This window comes from Diabrotica virgifera, chromosome 2 (assembly GCF_917563875.1).
Source record: "Diabrotica virgifera virgifera chromosome 2, PGI_DIABVI_V3a".
Classification (NCBI taxonomy): domain Eukaryota; kingdom Metazoa; phylum Arthropoda; class Insecta; order Coleoptera; family Chrysomelidae; genus Diabrotica; species Diabrotica virgifera.
The window spans coordinates 112,520,654-112,548,363 of record NC_065444.1 but is presented as its reverse complement, the minus strand read 5'-3'; the positions used below and the strand labels follow the sequence as shown (position 1 = coordinate 112,548,363).

Genomic DNA, 27,710 nt, shown 5'->3' with positions numbered 1-27,710 from the left:
TATTAAAATATAGGTATTTTAACTTTTTCTATGATCATTAATAGTATGATAGAATTGATTAAAAAAATGACATAACCCAGACATCCAAAGTGAAAGTTATCCTCCAACACCAAATTGTTCTATATCGTCCATATAATGTTCAGAAAAAAGTCACACCTTTTTGAGCGTCGGGTTTGGGGGGGGGGGGGGGAGGGGGGAGAAGTCGGTAAATTCGTAGTTTTTTACGTTTTTCGTCAATATTTCTAAAACTATGAGGTTTAGCATGAACAACCTTTTATACAAAAATTTTCTACAATAAATTTGAAATAAAAAATGCCCCTATACATAATCGTTCTAAAATGAACGATTCCAAAGTTACCGAGGTAGTATAGTATAATTGGTCCAAAAAAAGGCCTAACCTAGACATGCAAAGTAAAAGTTTTCCTCCAACACAAAATTGTTCTATATGATCCACATATTGTTCAGTAAAAAGTTACACCATTTTGAGCGTCCGGTTTGGGGGGGAGATGGGGGAGAAGTCGGTAAATTAGTTATTTCTTTACGTTTTTCGTCAATATTTCTAAAACTATGTTTAAGCGTAAACAATGTTATATACAAAAACGTTCTACATAAAATTTAAAACAAAAATGGTCCTATCCTTAATTGTTATAAAATCAACGGTTCCAGAGTTACGGAGGGTGAAATGTGGAGGTTTTCGATACTTTTTATATTTCTTGGGCAATTGAAGATGATTTTGGGTGGTGAGGTTGACGTTTCTTCAAGGGCTTATCACTAACATACCATCGGCCACTGAAATAGCAAATCCTGTTAAAGAAAATTTCTTTCAATCAGTAAAAATATTATAAATTGCTCAAAAAATATAAAAAGTATCGAAAACCTCCACTTTTCACCCTTCGTAACTGTGGAATCGTTGATTTTATAACAATTATATATAGGATCTTTATTGTTTTAAATTTAATGTAGAACATTTTTGTATAGAACATTAAAGCATATTTTTAGAAAATATTGACGAAAAACATAAAAAACTACTAATTTACCGATTTCTCTCCTATTTAACCCCCAAACTGGACGCTCAAAATGGTGTAACTTTTTACTGAATAATATCTGGACCATATAGAACAATTTGGGGTTGGAGGAAAACTTTTACTTTTAATGTCTGGGTTAGGTCTTTTTTGGACCAATTATACTATACTACCTCCATAACTTTGGAACCGTTCATTTTAGACGGATTATGCAGAGGACCTTTTTTGTTTCAAATTTAATGTAGAACATTTTTGTATAGAAGGTTGTTCATGCTAAACCGCATAGTTTTAGAAATATTGACGAAAAACTTAAAAAACTACGAATTTACCGACTTCTCCCTCCTCTCCCCCCCCCCCCCAAACCCGACGCTCAAAATGGTGTGACTTTTTTCTGAACATTATGTAGACCATATAGAACAATTTGGTGTTGGAGGATAACTTTCACTTTGGATGTCTGGGTTTGGATCTAGTTATACCATACTATAATGATATGATTAACAAAATAGGTGTTTGGAAAAAAATAATTTTTTCAAGAAATGTTTAAACAAAGTAGACCCTTTATTAATTAATACATTTATAATAAAATTGCATATATGTAATGTATGTAGAAATTAACTACAAATTAAATTGTTAATAATTAAAAAAACGGACGTGAACTCTAGACAGGACACGGGTAGGTTTACTTGCTATAGGTCTACAATAGTGATGTAACGAATGTCATTTTTTGAACATTCGCGAATACGAATGCGAATGCGAATATCTGCTACCGACATTCGCGAATGCGGATGCGAATGCGAATATTCAGTTTTTATTAAATTTGTTTTTATTTTTGTAATGTTTCCTAAATTTGTAATGAAAAGTTAATTGATATTTAGTGTAAATCAATCTGAATCTTAAGCTTTATTACATAATACCAAATAATAAAAAAAGTGAAGGCTGATGATGTGATTATACAAGATTAAGTTCTATCTATCTATTGCCCTTCATCTGTCCAAAGTTGAACGTAGGCCTCCCCCTTATTTTTCCACTCTTCTCGGTTCAGTGCTAATGCTGTCGATCTGGCGGATCTGGTCCCTGTGTATCTTTTTAGGTCATTCGACCATCTCGTCTGTGGTCCGCCACTTCCTCTTTTGTAGTCCTAAGGTCTTCAGTGAGTTATCGCTTCATTCCATCTTCCGTCTCTTTGTCTGCTGTTGTGTCCTGCATATTTCCATTTGAGAGATTTGCATGTTTGAGGTTAAGTCACCTTTTCTTAATAAAAAAAGATGAGAAGTGAATAGATTTTGATTTTATTAACCTAATATTATCTTAAAATTATTTTTTTTCTGGTTTTCATATTGACAAAACATTGGCACAAATTTTGCGAATGCGAATATGCAAAAACATGCGAATATTCGCGAATGCGAATGCGAATACGAATATTCATCACTAGTCTACAATAATTAAAAAAGTAGTCAGCTACCTGAATATTTCAGTTATTACGAAAATGATGTAACAGTGTGAAATAGCTTCAGTGAAATAACAGTTAAAAAATAACGGCTACTGCTATCGCAACACATTCCTATCTTATACTAGTGCAAATTGCAAATTATACATAATCATAATTTTTTATTTTTATGTAAAACATTCTGTGTTTATTTTCACCGGTCAAAAGTGAATTCATACCATACTGTGATTAGTGTGATTTTTGTTCTTCTCACTTGTGTAAAATATTATTTTTGATAAATTCTATGTGCCTCATTTTAATACATTTCCAAACAATACATTTCTTATTTAAGGGACCGTTCAAGTATTACGTAACGCAAGTTAGGTGGGGTCAAAAATCTTCAAAAATTGCGTTACGTAGGGGGTGGGAGGGGGGGGGGCCAAAAATCTTCAAAAATCGCGTTACATAATACTTGAACCTAACCTAAATAAAAAATTCTGCTTGCATTTTTTTTTCGCAAAAACGGTACATGTTTGAAGGACGGCTACTAGAGAATTGCCTAGGGCGGCTACTAGAGAATTGCCTAGGGCGGAAATTGACCTAAACGCGGCCCTGTTGAAGGGATGAATGTTGTTTTGCTTGAATATCTTCTGTAAGTGACTTTTGCTAAAGCTAACTTCCGCTGCTCTTTTTCGTAAACTTAATTTAGGATTTTCCTTTACTGACTGCATATCTAGGGCAGTAGCTGCATCGTCCGTTTTCGATCGTTTTCTGTTTTTAACAGATCTTATCTCATTGAATTTCTTTATCAGTTTCTTCAATCCATTCCGCGTAACGAGTAGGTACATCTGGATATTTTTCATCGAACATTTCAATGGCATGTCGGTACGAAACAGTTCCAATTCCATAACACTTTACAAGATAAATTCTTTGTTGGATGCTTAACATTGCCTTGTTGACAAAGAATAACAATTAGCAAATTATTTATCTGAGTTACTAAGTATCTACATTGTAGCTTAGCAACACTAGATTACTGTTACAATTTCGAACTTAGTGCAAAAATTTATTAGACCAGGACTAATCTGTAAAAAACGTGTATTTTTGGATGTGAGAGGTGGCATTCGGATTTTTGCAGATAAAGTTAGGCGACACCTTCAGTAATAATAATTGACTTATGCTCCTTCTCAAATATGCCCGGAACATTAATAAAACAATTAAAATATTTAAAAATTTCGAAAAACATCGATTTTTTTCTGCTTTCTTTGCTTATAACTCTAAAACGGTTCGTTTTGGAACAAAGTCGTATAGAAATAAAATAAAGATAAGTGAATTTTGTATGATATACGACTGGTCAAAAATGTCTTAAGGTATTACCTTTTCTGAAATAGAGCAATAAATACAAAATAAGGGGGCAAAATACGCCTGTTGTTATTCAATGTTTCTTAACCTCTTTGGTGGCACTTAGAACCTTAGTAATTCGCTTAGAAAATTCTTATAACTTACTTAAATGATCTACCAAATTTCAATAAAATCGACCTAATAGATTTTGCATAATAAATTTGCAATGTAAATGTTTTTAAAAAAGTTCAAATTTTTTAAAATCTTTCTGAACAAAAATTAGACCATTTAGAAGTTGGCCCATTATTTTACATATAAAAAAGTGCTAATTCTTTACAGAAATAAAATCGGATTATTTAAGGGGCCTCAGCAATGTTTAATAATAAAAAAATTAATCTTTAGCAATGCAAATAATTAAAACCAGTATAATTTGACTTAAACTTTCAAATGCTGTCAGCAGAATTGCTATTTTATTTTTGAATCCAAAGTTATTTTCTTTCAAAAATTACAATTTTTCGATTTTTTGAGTGTTCCACCGCGTTTATCTCGAAAACTATGCATCCTACGAAAAAACTTGTAAGAACATTTTTTGCTTAGAATTACCCAAGAAATACAAAAAAATGTTTTATTTTGCGAAAAATCGATGTTATGTAATTCCTCAAGTTCTTTGTTTATAACAATCTTATCGACATCCGGATCAACAGTTATCCAAAAAATTCATATTCTACGGGTCAAAATAGATAAAAAACTTATGTAAATCCATCTAAATAAATCCGTAGTACCCCCTCCTGGACTCCTGGACACAGCACTAATTTGTTTATATATAAGCCAAAAAATTGTTTATAACTTTAAAACAATGCTGAGGCTGCTTAAATAATCCGATTTCAATTCTGTAAAGTGCCATAGATAGGTGGAGTGCTTCTTTATATTTAAAAAAAAATTGACAAATCTTTGTATTTTCTAGTTTTTGTTGTGCATGATTTTAAAAAATTTTAATTTTTTAAAAAAAGTTTAGAGTGCAAAATTATTATGCAAAATCTAGTAAGTAAATTTTAATGAAATTTGGTGGACGGTTTTAGCACATTGCAAAAATTTTCTAAGCGATTTAGGAAGGTTCCAAGTATAACCTAAGTGCTGGAAAAACATTGAATAAGGACAGGCTTGTTTTGCCCCCTTATTTTATATTTATTGCTATTTTGCAGCAAGGGTGTTAAATTAAAACATTTTTAACCAATCGTATCTGATAAAAATTTAATTATCTTTGTTTTATTCCTATATGACTTTGTTCCAAAATGAATTGTTTTAAAGTTATAAGCAAAGAAAGTAGAAAAAAAAAACGAAATTTTTTGAAATTTTTAAATATTTTTTTTTTTATTAATGTTCCGGGCATATTTGAGAAGGATCATAAGTCAATTATTATTAACGAAGTTATCACCTAACTTTATCCGCAAAAATCCGAATGCCACCTCTCACATCCACCTAAAAACAGATCCTGCCTGGTCTATATAGGGATTTACATAAAATTGGCTACAACATTAAGCAGGTTGAATTTTATTTCGTGTTATAGGGTTTTAAAACAAGCAAAACTTTTTATCAAGAAGGACATGTTTCGCCAAAATTGAAAATTGAAAATAAAAAAGTTTTTCCTTTTGGAAAGCCGAAAATCGCGATTCAAGGGACTGGACTGCACTCCGTATTCTAATTGAAAAGTAAGATTGTTTTGCCTTCGCATTGCAACTGAATAAAAATGGTATACATTTTTATTTTATAGTCGTATTACTCCGTAGAGTAACTAGGTGCATTTTTCCGTTGGAACTTTACCAGCTGCAGACGGGGGATGTGAATTGCATAGTGTAGAATTCCTTCCCTCTCGTCTTCACTGCAGCATCCATTTGACTTGCAAATTGTAGAAGTCTTGGAGGTGTCACCAGGAAAGTGTACCAATAAGTTTTCAATTTAAAAATCTTTTAGTAATATTTTTAATATTTTCAATATTAATAATTTACTATTAGGATTGAAAACTACTTCGTCTTTCAATGCCAGATGGCGCTAGCCGCCTACTATCATCACTTCAGTTGCAATGGGTGAGAAAACCTCTCGATGCGAATCAGTTAAAATATGGAGAACAGTGCCTACGTTCTTTCCGATGAAGGCTCCAATAAGAGCCGAAAATCGCGATTCAAGGGACTGGACTGCACTCCGTATTCTAATTGAAAAGTAAGATTGTTTTGCCTTCGCATTGCAACTGAATAAAAATGGTATACCTTTTTATTTTAAAAGTAATTACATTGACTAGGGACAAGAAAGATTTTACCCACTGGTAAAATCAAAGTACAATTTTTATAAAGTTGTGTAGAAAATAATTACATTTTATAACTACTAACTAATTAGTTTAAAAGTTTACTCTAAATGGTAAGTCCAATGGTTTGAACCTCTTTAACCTATGCTGTTCTTGGGAATTGTCTAGGACGTTAAGTGCAAACTGGTTTTCATGATCCTCCAACTTGGCAATGTATGCAGCGCTACGTTTTGTGATGACTTCTTGTACCATATCCGTTTTAAGGTCTCGATGAATAATTCTGTTGTTGATGTACCAAGGTCCATTAGTGATGGTTCTGAGGGTTTTTGATTGGAAGCGTTGGATGATTTCGATGTTGGAGTGACTGGCTGTTCCCCATAGTTCCAACCCATATGTCCAGATTGGCATAAGTATTGCCTTATAGAGCAGCAATTTATTATCCAGAGATAGTCTTGATGAACGGCCCATTAACTAATACATATTTCTGAATTGGAGACCTAGTTGCTTTCTCTTGGTCCAGATATGTTTCCTCCATGTGAGACTTCTGTCCAAATGAATACCAAGATATTTTACCTCGTTGGCTGATGGTAATTGGTGATTGTTTAAAGTTACAGGAGGACAAGTTCCTCTTCGTGTTGTAAATGTAACATGATTTTCCTTCATTGACTTTAATTTTCCATTCCAAAAACCAAACTTGTACTCTGTCTAGATACGCTTGAAGGAGATGCGAAGCATAAATAGGGTCTGTGTGTGAGGCTAGGATTGCAGTATCGTCGGCAAATGTTCCTAGCATCATTTCTTCTGTAGGTGGTCTCTCCTCTAGTGGTTCCTGAAGAGTTGGAGGTATATCTGCGGTAAACAAGAGATACAAGGTAGGTCCCAGCACGCTACCCTGTGGTACGCCAGCTTTGATAGAATAAAGTTTGGAAATTGCATCTTGGTATTTAATAAAGTAACACCTACCTGACAAATATGACTCAAGAAGAATGTAAAAGCTGTGCGGTAATGTCCTTTTTAGCTTGTATAGGAGACCTTCATGCCATACCTTGTCAAATGCCTGCCTAACGTCAAGAAATGCCGCTGAACAGTACCTTTTGGCCTCAAAATCAGCATTTATATGTTTTACCACTTGAACTTGTTGGATTGTTGAGTGATGGGACCGAAATCCAAACTGGTGGTCTGGAATTAGATTTTTGATCCAGGGTTCGAGTTTTTTTACTAATATTTTTTCGAAAACTTTAGACGTGATTGGCAAGAGGCTGATTGGCCTGTACGATGTAGTTTCTTCTTGAGGTTTCCCCGGTTTTAGAATGGTTGTTATCTGAGACACTTTCCATTGATCAGGAAAGTAACCTAAGTTTAATATGGCATTGAATATAAACGTTATAAGTTTTATGCATTTGATAGGTAATTCTTTCAACACTTTTCCACTGATAAAATCGTACCCTGGAGATTTTCTATCGTAACAACATTTGATAATAAATCCGATGAAAGCAGGTTCTTTAACTAGAATTGATTATAAGAGTTCCATGAAGGTCATTATACAAGTAGGATAAAAATTGTTTAAATTAAAAAATGTATTCTTACCCTTTTCCAGTTCGTACAGGCAACCTTTGGAACGTAGCAATAAAGTAGTTTATGATTATGATCAACTAAAATATGATCTAGCTTATTTACATTAAATGTATTTTTAATTTTAAACCTTAAACCCATATTATCACAGCCTTCTAATACTTGCTCCTGTCTGGCAATTTGGTCCAGCCAGGGATATCTGTCACTTTCGAGAGCTAAAAAATTATTTAATTTAAATGAGAATAAAAGTAACGCAAAAAATGTAACGCAAAAAAAACTTGCCGCTACTGGAAAATAACTTGAAAACGAAAGAATAAAATAACAGCATAGAAAATGAAAGACTGGTGCTGAATCAAATGTTGATATATGTATGTAATAGTAAAAGAATAGATAAAGAACAAAGAAAAATATAGAAAAGAGCAAATGAGCTATAAATATATTTTTTTTTTATTATCTCCCTTTATTGACAATCAGATATAAAACAAACATCTATAAGTCAATTTGTTGGTCTTACATTAAATTAAATTATTGTAAATGTGGTGACGTGGAGAGGTAAACATCCAGCGATGTTTCCTCAGTTACCTCTTAGGTCGGAGGGCCAGCTTCTTCTTAGTCTTCTATTGTGGACAGGTTGCAGTAGTGGATGAAGTAGTGGATTAGGATGGTCTTCTAGTTTGTTGTGGTGTTTTCTGTTGTTTTCTCGGATGACTTCGGTTACATATGGAATTTTTAGATCTGTGTGTAGAGTTTGGTTTGATACATACCATGGTGCATTAACTATTGCTCGAAGTATCTTGGATTGCGCTCTCTGGATAATCACAGTATTGGATTTGCTAGCACAGCCCCACAGTTCAATGCCATAAGTCCAGATTGGCTTTATCACTGCTTTATATATTAGCAATTTGTTTTCTATTGAAAGATGGGAATTTCTTCCAATGAGCCAGTAAAGTTCTTTGGTTTTTAGGTCAAGTTGCATTCTTTTCTTTGTTATATGGTGTTTCCAGTTGAGTTTATTGTCAAAGTGTAGCCCTAGATATTTGACTTGATTACTTTGTGGTATTTTTATTTGATTGATGGTTACTGGTGGGCAGGTTCCAGTCCGGAGAGTGAATGTTATATGGGATGATTTTGTTTCGTTTACCTTAAACTTCCACTTCTTCAGCCATGTTTCAAGTGAGTTTAGATGCTCTTGGAGATTTTGTGTTGCTGCAATAGGATCGTCATGCTTGGCAAAAATAGCAGTGTCGTCTGCAAATGTCCCGATGGTTGTTTTATCATTTGTAGGCAAGTCATATGTATATAGTATGTACAATAATGGTCCTAGTATGCTCCCTTGAGGTACGCCAGAGTGAATAGGCTTGTATTCCGAGACTTCTTCATTAACTTTTACTTTAAACTGCCGTTCGTGTAGGTAGGCTCTCAGTAGGTTGTAGTAACTTGCTGGAAGAATTCTTTTTATTTTGCATAACAAGCCTGGATGCCAGACTTTGTCAAAAGCCTGACTGATGTCTATAAAGGCTGCTGTGCAGTACTGCTGATTTTCAAGTGACTGGTTAATGGCGTTGACTATGCGATGGCATTGTTGTATCGTTGAATGGCTTTGTCGAAATCCGAACTGATGATCTGGGATCCAATTTTGTGGATTTATTTCTGCATTTATTCTGTTTAGGATAAGTCTTTCAAGCAACTTGGAGATTGTTGGTAATAAGCTGATAGGCCTATATGATGAGACATCTAGAGGGTTTTTGCCAGGCTTTGGTATCATAATTATTTGTCCAATTTTGAGTGCTTTGGGCCAGTAGTCACATCTAAGTATTGCATTGAATATGTGCAGTAGTTTAACTATGCCCTTTTTGGGTATTTCTTTTAACATTTTTGCGGTTATCAGATCTTCGCCTGGTGCCTTCTTTGGGTTTAGGGTGGCAATTACGTCTCTAATTTCTTTTGGAGTAAATAGTTTTATTCGGTCCTGTATCTGTAGTGGTTCTTCTAATATTTGGTTCGCTTCTGGTACTTGGTCGTCATTTAGTGGAGTAAAAACTTCTGCTAAATACTCGGCAAATAGGTCAGCCTTTTCTTTATCACTTTTTGCCCATGGTCCTGGTGGTGTTGAATTTTTACGTATTGGAGGTAATGCTGTTATTGGCTTTCTCTTACTTTTTATGGGCTTCCATATAGAGTTGTCTTGTCTTGAAAGATTGGTGATATAATTCGTAAATGACTCATTTTTGACTTCTTGCAGCTTTGATTTTAATTTGTTGCTGATGCGATTGTATCTTGTTCTGCTGTCTGGTGTGTGTGTTCGTTGCCATGCAGATCTGGCCTTTCTTTTTTCAGCTACCAGTTTTTTTATTTCTAAAGGTATATTACTTATGTTTCTGTTGGGACTACTTTGTGGGGTAGCTGATTTAGCTGCATACTGTAGTATGTTTATAAATTTGTTATAGTCCTCTTCTATTTCTTCCGGTTTTTTCAGCCTCGTTGTTATTTCGATAGTATCGTGAATTATTTGTCGGTAAGTGTCCCAGTTTGTTTTATTGTTGTGCAGGTGGAGTTTTGGTTTTTTAGTGATAACTGTTGTACTTACCGTTGCTATTATTGGGCTATGGTCAGTAGTTAGGTCATAGCTTGGTGTTATATCTGTATAAGTTATACCGATACCGTTTGTTATGAAGAAGTCCAATAAATCTGGTTTTTTGTTGGGATCGGTCGGCCAGTATGTTGGTGTTCCCGTTGAGATAAATGAGTAATTCTTATTTTGTATAACATGTGCCAGTTCTCTGCCTTTTGTTGTTATAAGTCGTGACCCCCACAAGGTATGCTTGCTGTTGTAATCTCCCCCAGCAATGAATTTTGGTCCTAAAGTTTGGAAAAATTCTTCATAGTGTTCTCGTTTTAGATTATGGCGAGGAGGGCAGTACACAGCTGTTACGTTGACATTATATGGAAGTGCTTTAACGCTTACTGTCGTTGCTTGTATGTGTTCTTCTTTGTACTTCAGTAGTTCATGATGTTTAATATTTTCTTTGATGAGTATTGCTGTACCTCCGTGGGCTGTGCCGTCAGGATGCTCAGTATGATATAGTTTATATTTAGGTATGTTAAAATAAGTTCTGTTTGTGAAGTGTGTTTCACTAATTAAAAATATGTCAATTTTATTTATGTCTAGAAATATTTTCACTTCTTCTGTATGGCTTGGAAGGCCGTTGGCATTCCATTGGGCTATTCGAAGAAACTTAGCCATTTATTTCATTTTGTTCATAAGCATGGTAAGCATGTTGAGGACCATGCTATTTTGTTGGATTAGTTGGTTGAATAGATTCTTGAATTCTTCCAAAAACTTGTTTAACACAGTGGTTGTATCTTCTGTTTGGTTGCGTTTAGTTACTTCAGCATAGCTCATGCCCTGGGGCAGTGGATTGGATAGTTGTTGTGTGTTTCTTGTGTATATATCATTTGTGTAGATTGCTGATGGGTTTTGATGCTCTCCATTGTTTTTATTGCTTCCTTTGGTAAGTTTCTTATAGTGATCACATCCCTTGTAATTGGCTGGGTGGCCTCCATTGCATAACGCACATATGGCTGGCGTCTCCTTTGACTTTTTGCACGTGGTGGTATTGTGTGAGCCTCCGCATTTTACACAGACGTATGGTTTATTACAATATGATTTGGAATGTCCATATTGTTGGCATCTCATGCACTGTATTATACTGTTTTTTTGAGTTCGTGGAGGTTCTATGTGTACTACTCTGTTCTGTAGGCCTGTTATATTATAGACATCTTTGTTGTTTTGCGCGGGTTCTAAATCTACAAAGAAGAGATTAAGTGGTTCTTTGGTTTTTTGTTGTTTTACATTAACTATGTTTCTCACTTTGTGCCCTAACTGAGATAGCTCACTTTTTATGTCATCAGTATTGGTTGAGTGATGTAAGTATCTGATCACGATTCTGTAGGCTCGTTCTTCTTTTAGTTGGTACGTGTGATGGTATATATTTTTTTCCTTGAACTCCTTAACCAATTTTCGGTATATTTCTGGTGTTTCACAATTTATTTTGACAACGTTGTTTATTAAACTTTTTGTCTGGTATTCTTCTTTTTTGGCTATTTCCTCTAATTGCTTTGTCATCTCTTTGAAATCCTGTACCCCGTGTACAAATATTGGTGGAGGTTTTGGTATTTTGTTGGTTTCGACGTTTCCAATATTTTCTTCTGTTTCTTTCGACAGCGGTTGGAATCGGTTACCTGTTTCAATTTCGCTTGGATTTGGTTTGTTGTTATGTATTTTCTTTCTTTTATTGCTTCCCATGACTTGCCAAGCGTTTTTACTGTTTGTCTGATTTTCTTCTTCATCTTCACTGGTTGATGTCATATAGTGAGTTTCTCTGTCTTCGATATTTGCACTATTTTTACTTGATGTCGGCATTTGCTGCTGAACTGGTTGAGAGCTGAACTGGTTGGTATTTACTGTCTGTATAGGAGTTGTATGATACTGTTGTTGCATAGTTGGCATATTCATGTTCATTGCATTTTCTGGTTGCTTCATCATTGTTGGCTGCCACTGTAGTTGGTTATTGGTTGCTTGTGGTATTTGTAAATTTATTGGATCACTCTGTATGTTTTGTTGTTGATAAACTGGTTGTCCATTTCTGAACCCAATAAGATTCCCCGAAGGGAACATATTGTTTTGTTTTTCTCACTTATTGCTAATGGGTTTTTTTTTTATTGTTGTTGATAAGATAATTAGAATTCTTAATCACCGGTTTTTCGGAGCGCTTTAACGATGTTTACACCTCGATGGCCCAGCGACGACTTGATAAATATATAATATTAAAGATCGTTCAAGTAAAAAGGTAATGCAGAAAATATACCAACAATCTGAAGCTCTTAAGAGTCCAACGATATAGCAGAATAAAGTAGTAAAAACATTTAAAATTTAAAACAACTTCGTACCCGCAAATATACGAAATTATTTAAGCTATTCAAATTATCTTCAATACAATTAGAAGCAATTATCAGCAAAGATAAAAGTAATAAAGGTAAAATCGTCATTACAAATTATTGTAACGAGTACAAAAATCATTAACGTTTTCGAATCCCTAATATTATCGTTCCACCCTGTATGCTAGATCCGTTTCAGGAATTGTACCGTGAATTGCTTGGGATTAGGTCGTCTGTGATTCTTTTTCGTTTCTCCCAGTGTTTGATCAATCTTGCGTTTCTCGTGAATAGATAAATTTTTATTTCTCCACGAGTTTACGTTATTTCAAACCGCCAAAGTGATCTTTAGCTATAAATCTTTCACTAATGTGTTTTTGGCGACTGAAACTGGAAAATGTTTATCTTATGGAGATAAGCGGTTCTAAGTGTTACCAACGGGTCGAAGTGTCCTTTTCGTTGATTTGGCATTTTTCGTGGGAAGAAGGTCGTAGGAACTACTAAAATCGGTTTTGTTTATCCTCTTGGTGATTGGATGAGCTATTTTTGGTTTACGCCAGAGGGTTTAACCCAGAGCGTATTTTGCATTCTCCTATTGATTAAGATTTTGATTAAGTGAGTGCCTTAAGTCTGTAATTGGTTGTGAGGATTATTTATGGGGAAACCAAATGATTTTGGAAGGGGCGTTTGGTTTCTGAAGATTGAGTTTGAGAGATCGAAAATTCAGTTACGTTTGAGCTGTAGAGAAGTTTAGTTTGAGCCGTCAATAAGTCAAGTAAGAGCCTTGTCGGTAGCCGCCAAAAGCGGTTACCGAAAAAATTTAAGAAGTGAAGTTCGTTTAGAATGTAGTTACAAGTTCTTCGACCGGCTGGCTTATGCTCTTCTCAGCCCGGCATACATGGCGGTTTATAACGTGGACTCCGGCATTTTCGCTACTGTTAGGCGGATGTCGATATTATCATACCACTATTGGTATAATTTTTCTTACATGCAGGCAGGAGTTAGAAGTTTTTTTTGTGTTTCTGACATCATAGTTAAAGCATGGAGTTGCTTTTATTTTTTGATCCCGTTTAATATACGAAAGGACTAATGAGTTATTTTTGGTAAACATGATATCTCTTTGTAAAACCGCAAGAGATCACATATCTTTTTAATTTTGTTTTATTTCGTTTCAATAAATAATATTTTGTTTCAAATATTGTTTGATTCACTGCAACATACTATTTATTATTGTGTTTTCCTTTTCTCTTGTTTCGTAAGTACAACAAAGATTTAGCTGAGTAAAGACATAGATAAGGTAATGGTAGGGGAGCCCAAGCGGGGATTTTTGCAGTTACTCGAGCGCGTCAGATTATCATATGGAGAGAAACCTGGTACCTTGCAGATGTACCTCTACCATATATTGGCTCTTAACGCAGGGGAGTTCGTTAAGGGGGGCCCGAAAATAAAATCTATCCTTAAAAAAACTCGAAATTGTCAGATTAAGATAAGGTAAGTTAAGTACATGCAAAAGAGTGTATATTTCAAAAATCTGACGATTTGAGCGGGGCGTAAGGAAATGGGGGAGTCACAAATTTTCACAATAAAAAAGCGAATATTTCGCGAAATGAATGACAGATCGAAAAACTAAAAAATATGTGCTCAATATTTTTTAAAAATCTATCGAATGATATCAAACACGACTTCCCACGGAGAGGGGTGGGGGTAAATTTAATATTTTAAATACGAATCCCGCGATATTTCGTGAAATGAACATCAGATCGAAAAACTGTAAAATACACTTATTCAATATTTTTGAAAAATCTATCGAATGTCACCAAACACGACCCCCCACGGAGGTGGGGTGGGGGGTTACTTTAAAATCTTAAATAGGAGCCCAAATTTTTTATTCCAGATTTGGATTCCTTACGTAAAAATAAGTAACTTTTATTCGAAACATTTTTTCGAATTATGGATAGATAACGTTATAATCGGAAAAACGATTGTTGGAAATGGAAAAATTAAATTAAAAAATGGCAAGCGCCCACTAAAATGGAAAACTTTACTTAAATTTTTTTGGTTTTAGAACCTACTCTTCACAACCCAATAGGTCCCCAAACAGCTCGAGTGACTACACATTTAGCATACTTTCCTCCCCTACTATAAGTCACGCCATAAGTATTTTATATATTTTGTATTGACTACGTTTTTGTTTAATTCTTGATTTAGCTATCTTTCCTTTTACGTTCCTATTTTTGTATATTTATGGTTCCCACAAGGAAACCAGTGGCGCCCAATGTTTTATTTCTTTTTATTTGATATTCTTATTTGATTTTTCTATTTTTTTTATTTCTAAGCTAATAAGAAAATATTAATAACATCCCGTTAAAAACCATCCTATATCTCTTTAGTTACTAAGCAACCAAGGACATGTTCTTCAAATTGTGTAACACGTTTACATCCCTCTACAGCCGCATAAAGTTGACGTGCTTAGAAAATTGAAAAACGATTTTCGATCTCTACTTAAACATTATTATTTGAGAAATAAAATGCAGAAGGCAACAAAGAAAAAGCTGGATAAATATTATAGGGCTAAAGCCTTACAACGGGGACGTGGACGACACGGCTGTCTTACGGGGCACGTTGAAGAATCGTATGAAAAGCATTGGCTAGTTTATTGTACAACGGAACGAGGCGACACCTGGGACGTGTGCCGTCTATTGTTCTACGGATGCCGTCCTCGTCCCGTCGTAAGATAAATTGGGCTTAATGCTCCTTCAGACTACAATGTCAAATTTTGGTCCGTGAATTTAGTAATGGCCGTATATCTACATTGGATGAACCACTTACTGGATGGCCCACCGACCACCGATGCAGTTTAAAGCCTGATTCTCATTAGACGTGCAAGGAACCGGACCGGCAATGGCTTGGCACGGGCAAGGTTTTCGGAGCCAATTCACACTGCGAAAGGCTTGCCGCGGGTTGGTTGCTTTGTGTAGTGAACAATGTTGAAATTGAACGTTAATAAAAATTGGTCTAATAACGAGTAACTGAAGCGTTCAAAAACATTGATCCTGAAGCACGAAAAAGGGATCTTTAAATAAACGAAGCAAAAACGAATTACATGGCCGTCAAAAGAACACCTGAGAATGAAAATTATATCACAATAGACAACTATACTCTTGAACGTGTGGATGCCTTCACATATCTGGGCACAGAAATCAGAAGAATTCCGTAAGGATCGAAATTAATGCACGTATTTCCAGAGGGGAATCGTACATACTATGCTATTAAAAGATTGATGACATCGAAATCATTAGACAAAAGCACCAAAATGACTATCTACAGAACATTTATTAGACCCGTATGGTTGTGAAACCTGAGCAATGACGAAAAGGGATGAAGCCCAACTCAGTACATTCGAGAGAAAAATACTGAGAAAAGTATATGGCCCGGTGCAAGAGGAAGACGGCACATGGAGAATCAGTAGAAACAACGAGGTTAATGAATTGAATGAAGGTTACGATATTGTACAATTTGTGAAAAGTCAAAGACTGTCATGACTGGGACATGTGCAGAGAAAATACAATCAATAAACAACAACGAAAATATTACAATGGAAGCCGACAGGAAGGCGAAAAAAAAAGAAAGGGCCAGAACGAGAGGGATGGATGACGTGGAAGATAATGGAGAAAAAGTACGCAAGAGAAATCCGAATGGAAGGACATAGCCAGACAGGCAAAGACCAATCCAGAGTTATGATGCCAAAAGAAGAAGAAAAATTGGCGCATACTGAGGGACCTCTTCAAAAACAAAATACTTCTTTTCTCTATCGTCTTTATAAAACTGCTTTTAAACAACCAAGATTGCAGATTGCTTGCCGGTAAGGTATTCACACTGTCGTGACCTTCACGGCACATGCTAGGCAAAGATTGTTTCGAAAAGAACGTGTAACGGTCCACCCGTTATAATATCATTTTTAGCGCTTTAATTATTTTTAAAATTATTTTCTCTTGACCGCTTAATTAAATTTCTCTAATTTTCTGGTAATTCTCCATTTAGAAATATTATTTTCTCTTATATTTTAAGAAAATTATTTATTTTCAATACGTCACCATTAAACCAATTTAAAACTATCTTTTGGATTTGTTGGATTGGCAGCGGCCCTCTGGTGGTCAACATACTTCGCGTTCTGAGATAAACTTGACATTTTCGAGTGGGAGACATCAAGTTCACTGACCACTTGATTTGTGAGCCCGGAATAGGTCGGTCACAGTACCCAAATGGCGGAATCTTTCCCTTAAGTACTAAGCCTCATAGAAAAAAGTGTTGTGTGATTTGGTAGAATGCGATCTTACCCTTCAAAAAATATGTCACGTATTTCAGCACCTGGAAAATTGGAAGGATACTACAAATCTGGCCTCCACATAAGTGGTCTGTAGCTTCAACATGATAGGTGTGAAATTTTAAACGTTCTTGCTGTTGATTGGATAGGAAGGGTAGCGTTATCTAGCCTCCACGCTAGGTACACCATAGCCTCCATACGGTACTTCCAATATTTAATATTATTTTATTCAAGTGGACAATAAAGGTAAAACACAAACAACTTTTGTTTCTTAATTATTTATTTATACAATAATGTGACATTTTACATCGAAATATGAGTATTTAATTTCGATTAAATATATGTTTACTTGTTGAATTTACCGGCTGCACACAACAGCTGATCGGCCATTAGACCCAACAACAAAACGCGAAATAAAATGTGTATTTTAAAACTGTTGGATAAACAGTACCTACAATCAGAAAAACTTACCTTTAAAAAGGTACTCGATTATGAAATAATAAAAATATCAAAAAACACGACTGAATATCAACTTTTTATGGTGACACAAACTAAACACAAACACCAAACACATCACATAACCGACCATATAAAATAAGTGAACGACAACGAACGAACGTACACGAACACAGATTACAGATTCACAGATAGCGCAGGATTTGTCAAAAGTCATGTTCCACCAATCACAATGCCGACATCAGCGCCTCTGACTAAACGGAAGGAAAATAAATACGATTACATGTTTTTTATTAGAGTTAGCGGGGCATGCTAAGCCTTTATTAGGAAATAAAGTTCCCTAGGATGTACATGGTGTTCACAGTGTTTTCCCAAAATCCACTCAGTGTTTTATGGAGGAAAACAGTAATGAAGAACTGAGAGATCCGGTAAATAGATACATATTTTTTTTTGACATCACGAGGTTAATGACATGGCATGTTACATTATTTTTACGTCTAATAAAATAATTCTTCCAATTCAATTTTCCTAGTAAATTTATTCAGTGAATTTAGTAGGTATCTTTTACTTATTTCAATATCTTTAAGTTATACTCATTCAGAGAAAATCCTAACCTTAACTTTTAGCTATTTATCTGTAGGTATCTTTGATATCGGTATATTTTATTGCAACATCTAATAAGTATCCTATAATTATTTTAAAGAAATCATATGTATTCTTTACTGTAATTTGAAATTGTCACATATTTCGCTCTGAAGGTCAAATTTTGGTCATGTACTATCCAATAATGAATGTTTTTCTTGTATGTTAATGGCCCTTTTTTACATTACAATCTATACTAAAAACCACTTCTTAGTTTCTCTTTTTTCTCCTTTGACTTTTTCCTAGACTTTTACATTGAAACTAAGACCGGGAAATATTTGTTTTAGCCTTTTGGGGAAAAATACACTACAACATGGGAAGTCCTAGACCCTCATCCACATGAGAGGAACCTATTCCGGCTCCAGTCAAGTCACTCTGGGAGTATGTCATTTGGGAAACACTTGGGGCGTTCCTGCTCCTGATTTTCATTCTACACCTGGACATATAGCAGGTATCGTTTCGTACCACCCAGCTGTTCATTTTGGGATGCAGTAGCGGACTTTTTAGGAGTCATTTGGATTTGTTTGGGAACATTTAAGTTTGTGTGGATTTGAGTAACTATAGTGTTTTATATTTCGGACTTTTGGTAATGCACTATGTTTATTAATATTTTTTCAGATTTAGCTGCCTGTATTTTTTTATATACCATATTTGTTTATTAATGTATTAGGTTCCCAAACTTATTTACGATCATATGGTACGTTACATTGTGCACAAGGTAATAAGCCTAGAAAATTAGGTTTCTATACGTTACTGGTTTGATATTTATTTTGTAATATTACTTGCTTGTTTCCCAAATATTTTATTGTTATTCGCTTTATTCCATTTGTTCGGTTAATTTAGGTCATCGTTTCGGTATTTATCTCAACTTCATTTCTATTTCATTCATTGTATATTTAACTTGCTTAATTCATCATTGTATTTTCTCTTCGTCAGGCTTGTGCCTATTTATTTATATATTTTCAATATTTTTCGGGTTTTAATTCAGTTGTACGTAGCAGGCGTACTATAACCATTTGGTAGAAGTCTCATGTGAGTTGTACCCTATATGTAAGTACGAGGTACTTATGTAATTTTGTAACAGATAACATTATTGTAGTTATCTCAAATATAACTTTGTATAACTTATGTCATTTTAGAGTCACATGATATGCACTTTGTGTAACTCAGAGATTGTCAAAAATCTAGTAGTTATTTTAATAAAAGTTTATTTATTTTGTATATCATTTATTTTTATTATTCCTTTATGTTCATTATTACAGATTTAATATATTTAATATTTGACAGCAGTATAAGATACCTGGGAGAATGATCGAGGATCATTTTCATGGCGCCCATGATTTGTTAGTTTTATTTGTTTTGTTCGTCTTTAGCAATTATTCATCTTCTTTCTTTTTCAGTACATTATTCTTATTTTATTATTTCACCTTTTAGTCATCATTACTACCTACTTATAGCTACTGTTCTTCGACAGGCATGCAAACGAGCCGTATCCATCCTTGAGTATCAAGTTGTTCTCTTGCATCTCTTGCTAACCAACTCTATTCAGTTTGCCTCTGTCTCTTCACTTCTACATCCTTCCACTTTCCTCCACCAATACTACTGGAAAGTAGTATTTTTCCTACTGCTGCTTCTCCACGTAGAAGCCACTTCACCCTTTTCTTTACATCCCATCTATTTTCATTTTTGTCCCACTAGTATACTAGTTACTTACTCCCTTTTTTCTTACTTCTTTTGGAGTATATCTTTCTTTTTACTTTCACTCCAACAGAAGTTTTCTTATTTGTTATAAACGTCGCATGTAAAGCCCGTCGCTTGCCGGTGCCTGGCACGCATAGTGTGAATTAAATCCCGTGAAGTCCATAAGATTTTATGTAAAATGTATCTTGCCGAGCCGATGCCTTGCCCATGCCGAGCATTTGCCTTGCATGATAGTGAGAATCAGCATAACTGGAAAATGTGAAGAGAGTCCTCGAAATGGTTCTAGCTGGTCGTAAAGTGAAGGTGCGTGGATTGGCAGAGGCCACAAGAATGAGTAAAGAGCACAATAGTCGTATTTTGAATGAAGTTTTGAATATGAAAAATTATCTTACCGATGGTTGCCGCATTTACTGACCATTGATTAAAAACATGATCATAGGTTCACTTCTCATCAGTGTTTGAACCTTATGAAAAGCAATACGTCAGACTTTTGACATAGATTGGTAACCGTTAATGAAACTTGGATCCGCTACTACACAACTACACACCAGAGAACAGAATGAACGCACGGTAATGGACTCGAGCCGGCAAAAGTGCTCCGAAGCGGCCAACAGTCGATCAATGGGTCGGAAAGATTATGGCCACTGTATCTTTGGGTTGCAAAGGCATAATTGACTATCTTGAAAAAGGTAAAACTATCAAAAGCCAATATTATTATGCATTATTGGACAAACTGAAGCAGAAACTCGGTGAGAAAAGGCCACATATGCAGAAGAAAAAACTGTTGTTTCTTCAAGACAGTGCAACGACTCAAACATGCGTTAAGAAAATGGCAAAAATTAATGAATTGGGCTTGAATTGCTTCTTCATCAGCTTATTCTCCTGATTTGGCTCCCTCCGATTATTACGTGTTCCCAAATCTGAAGAGATGTCTCGGAAATAAAAAATTCAGCTCGAACAAAGAGATAATTGACGAAACAAACACATATTTTGCACAGGTTCCAAAATTGTATTATTCGGATGGCACAAAGAAGTTGGAAAATCGCTGGAATCGCTGTATTGAGGTAAAGAGAGTATATCGAATAAAATAAAATAAAAGCATTTTCGGGAAAAATATGTTTTTAAGGTTAGGGCAGACCGGGGTTGGTTGTTACAGGGGCAGGTTGTTACAGACGCTTTTATTACTTACGAATAGTCGTCAAGGGCGGATCCAGGAACGATTTTCAGGAGGGGCCACAAAATATTTTTGGGGAGGAGTACCGGAGGTACGGGGGATAATTTTTAAAAATTAGGGTTACAATGGTGAGTTTTAAGCCACTTTTCACACACTTTTACCGTGTGTGAGAAGTGCCATAAAACTCACCATTCCTGCCGTAGTACCGATTCCTACACATTTCTTCGGATCCAAGTGCAGTTCTTTCAACACGTTTAATACTATTTTCCCAATGCTTCTCCTGTCAGGACTTGTTCTTTCTCTCTTTCTTGATTTTCACTAATTATTTTTAGGTTCTCATGAGCGTCAATGAATTTGACAAAGTCTTCACGAATGTTATTATTGTGTATGTATCTCAAATTTAGATAAAGCTGTTCCACATGGGATACGTCGGTCGTCAAATATTATTTGTTCAATTATTTCTTCACCGCAACATGTTATTAATTGATTTTGACTGCTGCTACTAATGTATGTTGCTCAGGAAGACTGTCGATAGGTGTGATTTAAGAGTCTTATCTCCTGATGCAATTTTAAACCTTAACAATTCCCCTCATTGCTAGGTCCAGCATCTTCGTCCAGAAGCAGAAGGCCATCGTCACGATGGTCTCTTAGAGGAATATTTTGTCGAACTAAGAACACTATAGACCCTACTATTGGTCGTAGTCTTTCTTTATTTTTTTGTATCTGTTTAGACCTCTGCGAGTCTATCTGGTTAATGACTGACTTTTGAGGGTCGCTATAACTTTGTAGAAAATCCAGCTCAACCTGAACGCACTCCTTGTGGTATGATGTTTTTTTCATGGGTTTATATGGCTCCGTCTTTGCTCATGAGTTTGGCGAAAGATGTTAAAGGTTTCGTGACAAGGCTTTGAGCTGTCATCCAGTTATTGTGGCCATATTTTTCATTAGAAAAATAAAACGCAATACTTGTAAAACAATTCCTTTTGACTGTGAGAAAATACCAACCAACTCCTTTGTTCTAAGTGCTAGTGACCCAAGTAACGCTTCATTTCTTTCTTATTCTTTGTGTGTATAGAATATGGAAATTTATACGATTTTGATGGCTGTCAAGGTTGTTCTAACAATTGGCACTTTGTAAAATTATCAACATTTTAATTTATAAAAAACCATTCATAAAAGCTTCTTTAAGCTTGAAAAGTCATTCTTCCGGCAGGCTTCCGTTATTTCCTTTTTGTTGTCCAGAAAACATATTAATCCCCTGTTTTGTACATATATATGTGTTTGAAATTAAAAACATTTGAACTGCAAATAGTTAATCTTATATTTTTTTAAATTCTCGGAGGGGGCCATGGCCCCCTCCCTGGATCCGCCCTTGATAGTCGTTGACTCCATAACAAGTCTGAAGAATTTCGCGCATGTCTGTTACCTATAATATATCCCAACGACACAGCGCCAGTCCATCGTATAATCCCGTAGAGTGTGGTTATGTGTTTTCATGCCTCCGAATATAATTTAATGTGCCGAAGTAAGTATTAATATCTTTGGTAATACATAATGATATTAAATATTCTTGTGACGTGTAAATGCATCAGTATATTATGTTTCTTTTTTATTATATAGCTGCTCAATAAATATAGTTTTGTTAAAGTTATTCAACATTTTTTACAAACCATGCTTTTGGGGTTGGTTGTAACAACCAGCCCCATAACTGGGTTGGTTGTTACGTTTGTCGTCAGCATATATTTTACACTTTTTGTCTAACTCAACAGTGTTTAAGTTTTATTTCAGTTCGTTAATAAGTAAAAGAAGTGTTAAACTTTTGTTTGATTTATTTAAAAAACATTTCTTAAAAATAGTTTTTGTTATATTATTCTTTTAGCCAAATCTGTAACAACCAACCCCAGCCTCTCCTGCTTATCTGACTATCTAGTAATCGATGAAAGAAATTGTTATATTATATACATGCACACCCAAACTTATATGGAATCACCATGTATTTCAAAGTAATATTTATTTCTTTTGAAAAAACTTCTTATTGTTGCTAAGAATAAAGGTTTTATTGAAAATAGACAAATATATAAGACAATCGGATAGTACAGCTCGGTACGGTATAGGTTATTTGCTTGAGTTGCAAATTGAACGAAAATAAATAAACTAACTTTTGCGTCCAAAAACGAAAATATGCCTCATGTGGGGTTATAGAACTTACAACGAGGAAAGATTATTGGTCTTGTAGAGAAAGTAATGTTCTCAGAGGGACATAGCTGTAGAGATATGCGTAATACAGGGCGTTCTGGCCAAAACCTATGCTAGGTAACAGGAACTAGGAAAACTCAAAATAAAGCAAGGGAAAGTCGCCAAAAGTAATAACGGCTCTCCACGATCGTTTAATTGTCCAATCAGCTGGAAGACACCCAACCATTTCTCACATGCAGCTCCAAAGGCAGCTTTTGGAAGCTACAGGTGTAACCGTTTCAATTGAAACGATAAGAAGAAGAGTTCGTACCAAGAAGTATACAGCAGGAAACAGTTATGGGTTCCCGAATTATCCAGGCAGCACAAGATTGATCGCCTAAATTGGTGTCTTCAACACCAAAACTGAAACATTGGGAATTGACAAAATGTTCTATTTTCAAAAAAAGTAAGGATTTGTGTAAAATCAGATGACCCACGAAATCGTATACTTAGAGGTCGAGGAAGACAAGCAAGAACGAAAACTGTCAGATCTGTTCACAAATATACAAGGGGAAGTGTAATGTTCTGGAGAGGAATTGTGTGATCCGTAAAAAACTCCTTTAATTTTCATCCAATCAACTTTAACTGCTCACAGGTATGTTGATAACCTGTAGTCAGGCTCTGGAGAGGTTTAACAAGAGAAAATTTAATTTTATTGCATGATAATGGACCTCTACATACGATTAGAGTGACTACAGACATCATTGAAGCAGAAGGTATCCCTTGTTTGGAGTGGCCTGCTTGCTCACCCGAGCTTAATCCTAAAGAGTATTTGTGGGATATGTTTAAAAGAAAATTAGAGCTCGCCGGGATAATCCACAAAACACCGCACGGCTAGTACAAGCTGCTCTTAAAGGATGGAGCAACCTACCACAACAAAATGTTGATAATTTGATTAGGAGCATGCCTACGCAAACTGAAGCTTGCATAAGGACTAGAGGTAATAACACTGACTACCACAAAATACAAAAAAAAAAAAAATAAATAAAAACAATAATTTAAACATTATTCGTTTTACATTGAAATTTTGTATGCTATTGACTTTAAAACAACTACTTTCAATGTGTTTGTTAAATACTTTATTGTTTTATTTAATTATTATGTATTTGTTATTAAATTGCTTTAAAAATATTATTGTTTGACTTCGTGTGTTCGTTTTTTTTTAATTCGCACGAAATAGTAAGAAATATCAGATGATTCCATATAAGTTTGGGTGTGTATACTGTAGATATACATACCTGCTAAAGGGATAATAACTAAGGCTAGAAGTGGACTCCATTTTAAATTTACAATTTTTCTTGGCATATTGAGTCAGCATGACTCACTTTTTGAAGCTTCCTTTCGTAATCGTTTAACAAATCTTATTTGGGATTTATTTACTATTCCTAAAAACCATTAATATGTTTAAACAAATACGGAAACAATATCTAATGAACTTATTTAATGTAGAAATAACTTGAACATTTTTTAGATATTTGCTATAGCATAAATGTTTTAAACAATATGCAAAGTGTCATGAAATACGGAGAACGAAAAGACAAACTTGTTATGAGCTGTCGCTTCGTATCGATATTATGAATATTCTCTTAAATGATTTTCAAGTGTAGACGGTATCGAATGATTTTATAATAAGTATTATAAATTTTTACCGTAACCTTGACGCAGGATGCAGTGACCTAAATTCTCAATTATTGTCATAATTGTTTCTATATTAATTGTTAAAAATACCTAGTCGATCACTAAAATTTTACATTTTAATACATTATCGTAATACATTTTTATTTTTACATATCTGTTTTTATTTGATATTGGATAACTATCTGGATAACTTAATAACTTAAGTATAACTAAGTTAAGTTCTATCTTGCATCTATTGGCATCTGGAATCCTACTGTATGCATATCTGACAGTGAGAATTATCCATTAAATGGGATGTATGTTATTTTGGAGTCAGCTCTTTTTTTATTATTCCATTATTTAAGAACTTAATTCATCTGTCCGGGACACATAGCATAAGCCTTTTTTTCTCTCTGTCATATTTTATACCTTCTACAATATATATTCATCGGCACGAAAAACTAGCAACTAAACTTTACGTTTGTCTTTTATGATTTTTGTCTTTTACTGATTTTTATCGACGACTGAAATGCTCCTATAGAGGGTTTTAAGGATTTCTATGAGAGATAATGCGTACGAAATGCTTTAATTAAAGATAACTATACAAACTTACAAATTAACTAAAAATATATAAAAAAACAAATTCTTGTCAATATATTTCAATAATAACTTTGAAATTTTATGTTTCAGGATCTCTATTAGTCCCAATCATTGCAGCAGTAAAGCTATGTTTTTATTTGCACGGTGTCAGTAGATGGCGCATAAACCGTTTATTCTGCCTGGTCCCAAGGAACTCCCCTGGAACTCCGCCATTGCCTGATCCCAAGTCCAGGATGAGAAAGGAGGAGGGTTGTTCGTTGGGCTAATAACCCAAACACGTAAAAAATATTTTATGGAATCGTCAAGATGCCTCGGAACTGGACTGAATAAAACGATGACGACAAGTGCTATAGAAATGGATACGAGAAAGGTTATATATGTATATGGGCTGCTGGAATGTAAGAACTATGTATGAGATCGGCAAAATTAATCAGGTAGCTGCTGAGATGGACAAAAACAAAATAGAAATCCTAGGAATAAGCGAGCTAAAGTGGAAAGGATGTGGAAAAAACTAGACTACAAAATGGAAAAACAATCTTATTCTCGGGACATACACAGGAAACTGCCAAACATGAGAGCGGAGTGGCCATAATGCTGGGAAAAAACGCAGCACGAGCATTGATAGATTGGGAGGGTGTGACAGATAGCAAGTAGCGAGGTGACAAGTAGTAGCAAGGTTTAAAACAAGATTTCGCAACCTCTCAATAATAAACGTTTATGCTCCCACCAACGACAAAGAACAGGTAGTGAAAGAAGAATTTTACGAGCAACTGCAAGCTGTATATGATAGAATGGAGGCAAATAATAAAAGTGATATCTTAATAGTGATGGGGGATATGAACGCCAAAATAGGTGGAGAAAATGAGGGAAAAGAGTTTGTAATGGGTAGGAACGGCTTAGGAGAAATAAATGAAAATGGTGAAATGTTTCCATAGAGGAAGCCACTGTTGAGGAACTCTGGAACAAGTATAAAGAGACGATAAAGAAAACGGCAGTGGAAACAGTTGGCTATAAGAAAAACAGTAACAGACCCTGGATGGCAAAAACAACATGGGACAAGATACAAGAACCTAAACAAATTAAAGTCAAGTTACTAGGAATGAAAGACGACGATGAGAAGCAACGATTAGAACATAAATACTGGGGAAAAAACAAAGAAGTCAAAAGAAGCGCAAGAAATGACAAAAGATCATACCACAACGGACTTATTAATGAAGCTGAAAATGCGGCAAGAGAAAACGACCTAAAAAAAATTGTATGACATCACAAGAACCTTGACAAGAACAAGCCGAAATGGTACCACTAAAATAAAAGATAAAGATGGTGTCGTACTGAAAACAGAACAACAAATTCTTACTAGATGGATGGAATATTTCAAAGAAATGTATGAAGAACAGAATATAATAAACGAAATAGAAGAGGAACCTAACACAGGGCCGCCGATAACGGGCCTGCAAGGGATGCACTGCAGGTGGGCGCCCCTGTTCAAGGGACGCCAAATTGAGCTCTTTGTTCTGCTGGTGCTATAAAAAATATCAATTTAAAAAACCGAAGGGCGCCTATGCTAGTATTGCAGGCAGGCGCCTTATACCCTAGCACCGGCACTGACCTAACAGATAACCAATGAACATGAACACCGAAGAATTCACCCATGAAGAGATAAAAGATGCAATTAAACAATTAAAAAGAGGAAAAGCTGCCGGAATAGACAATATCCCTGCTGAGTTAATCAAAGCAGACATCGAAACGTCCACCTCTATACTGTACACACTTTTAAATAAAATTTGGAGAACCGAAGAGCTACCCAGAGAATGGACGCAAGGCTTAATTGTAAAAATTCCTAAGAAGGGCGACACACAACAAGCAAAATAATGACCCGAATCATGCTTGAAAGAATGAAGAAGGATGTTAAATGGGTTGCATATGTGAGTTCATTTTAAATGAATGACGTAAAGAAACACAGACGAACTCACAATCTTTTAATTACTTCGACGACCGGTTTCGATCTCTACAATATACAGATCATCTTCAGGTCGGCGTTACAAGTGATTAAATGATGCCGTTACAAGGGATGAGTTGTAAGTTCATCAGTAACATATTTAAACGTCCTATTACTGATGAACTTACAACTCATCCCTTGTAACGGCATCATTTAATCACTTGTAACGCCGACCTGAAGATGATCTGTATATTGTAGAGATCGAAACCGGTCATCGAAGTAATTAAAAGATTGTGAGTACGTCTGTGTTTCTTTACTTCATTCAATGAAGAAGGAATTTGATAAAGTTAGAAGAGAAAACCAAGCTGGATTCCGGGCACGAAGATCCTGCATTGATCACATTTGTACGATGAGAACGATTATAGAGCAA

At 35.1% G+C, this 27,710-nt stretch overlaps 1 protein-coding gene across 5 annotated transcripts in view; it reads right to left on the bottom strand.

Annotated features, from left to right (window-relative positions):
* The window catches only part of LOC126880186 (carbohydrate sulfotransferase 11-like), a 104,922-nt gene that overhangs the window by 25,742 nt on the left and 51,470 nt on the right, over positions 1-27,710 (bottom strand). For 4 of the 5 annotated variants that reach the window (XM_050643967.1, XM_050643965.1, XM_050643964.1 and 1 more), the window contains exons 3-4: positions 24,363-24,509; positions 7,673-7,872 (exon numbers count right to left, since the gene is read on the bottom strand). In XM_050643967.1, the coding sequence (XP_050499924.1) occupies positions 7,673-7,872; positions 24,363-24,429 (267 nt within the window). In that variant the 5' untranslated portion in view covers positions 24,430-24,509. The remainder of the gene's footprint in view (positions 1-7,672; positions 7,873-24,362; positions 24,510-27,710) is intronic. The other variant, XM_050643968.1, reaches the window with a different exon arrangement.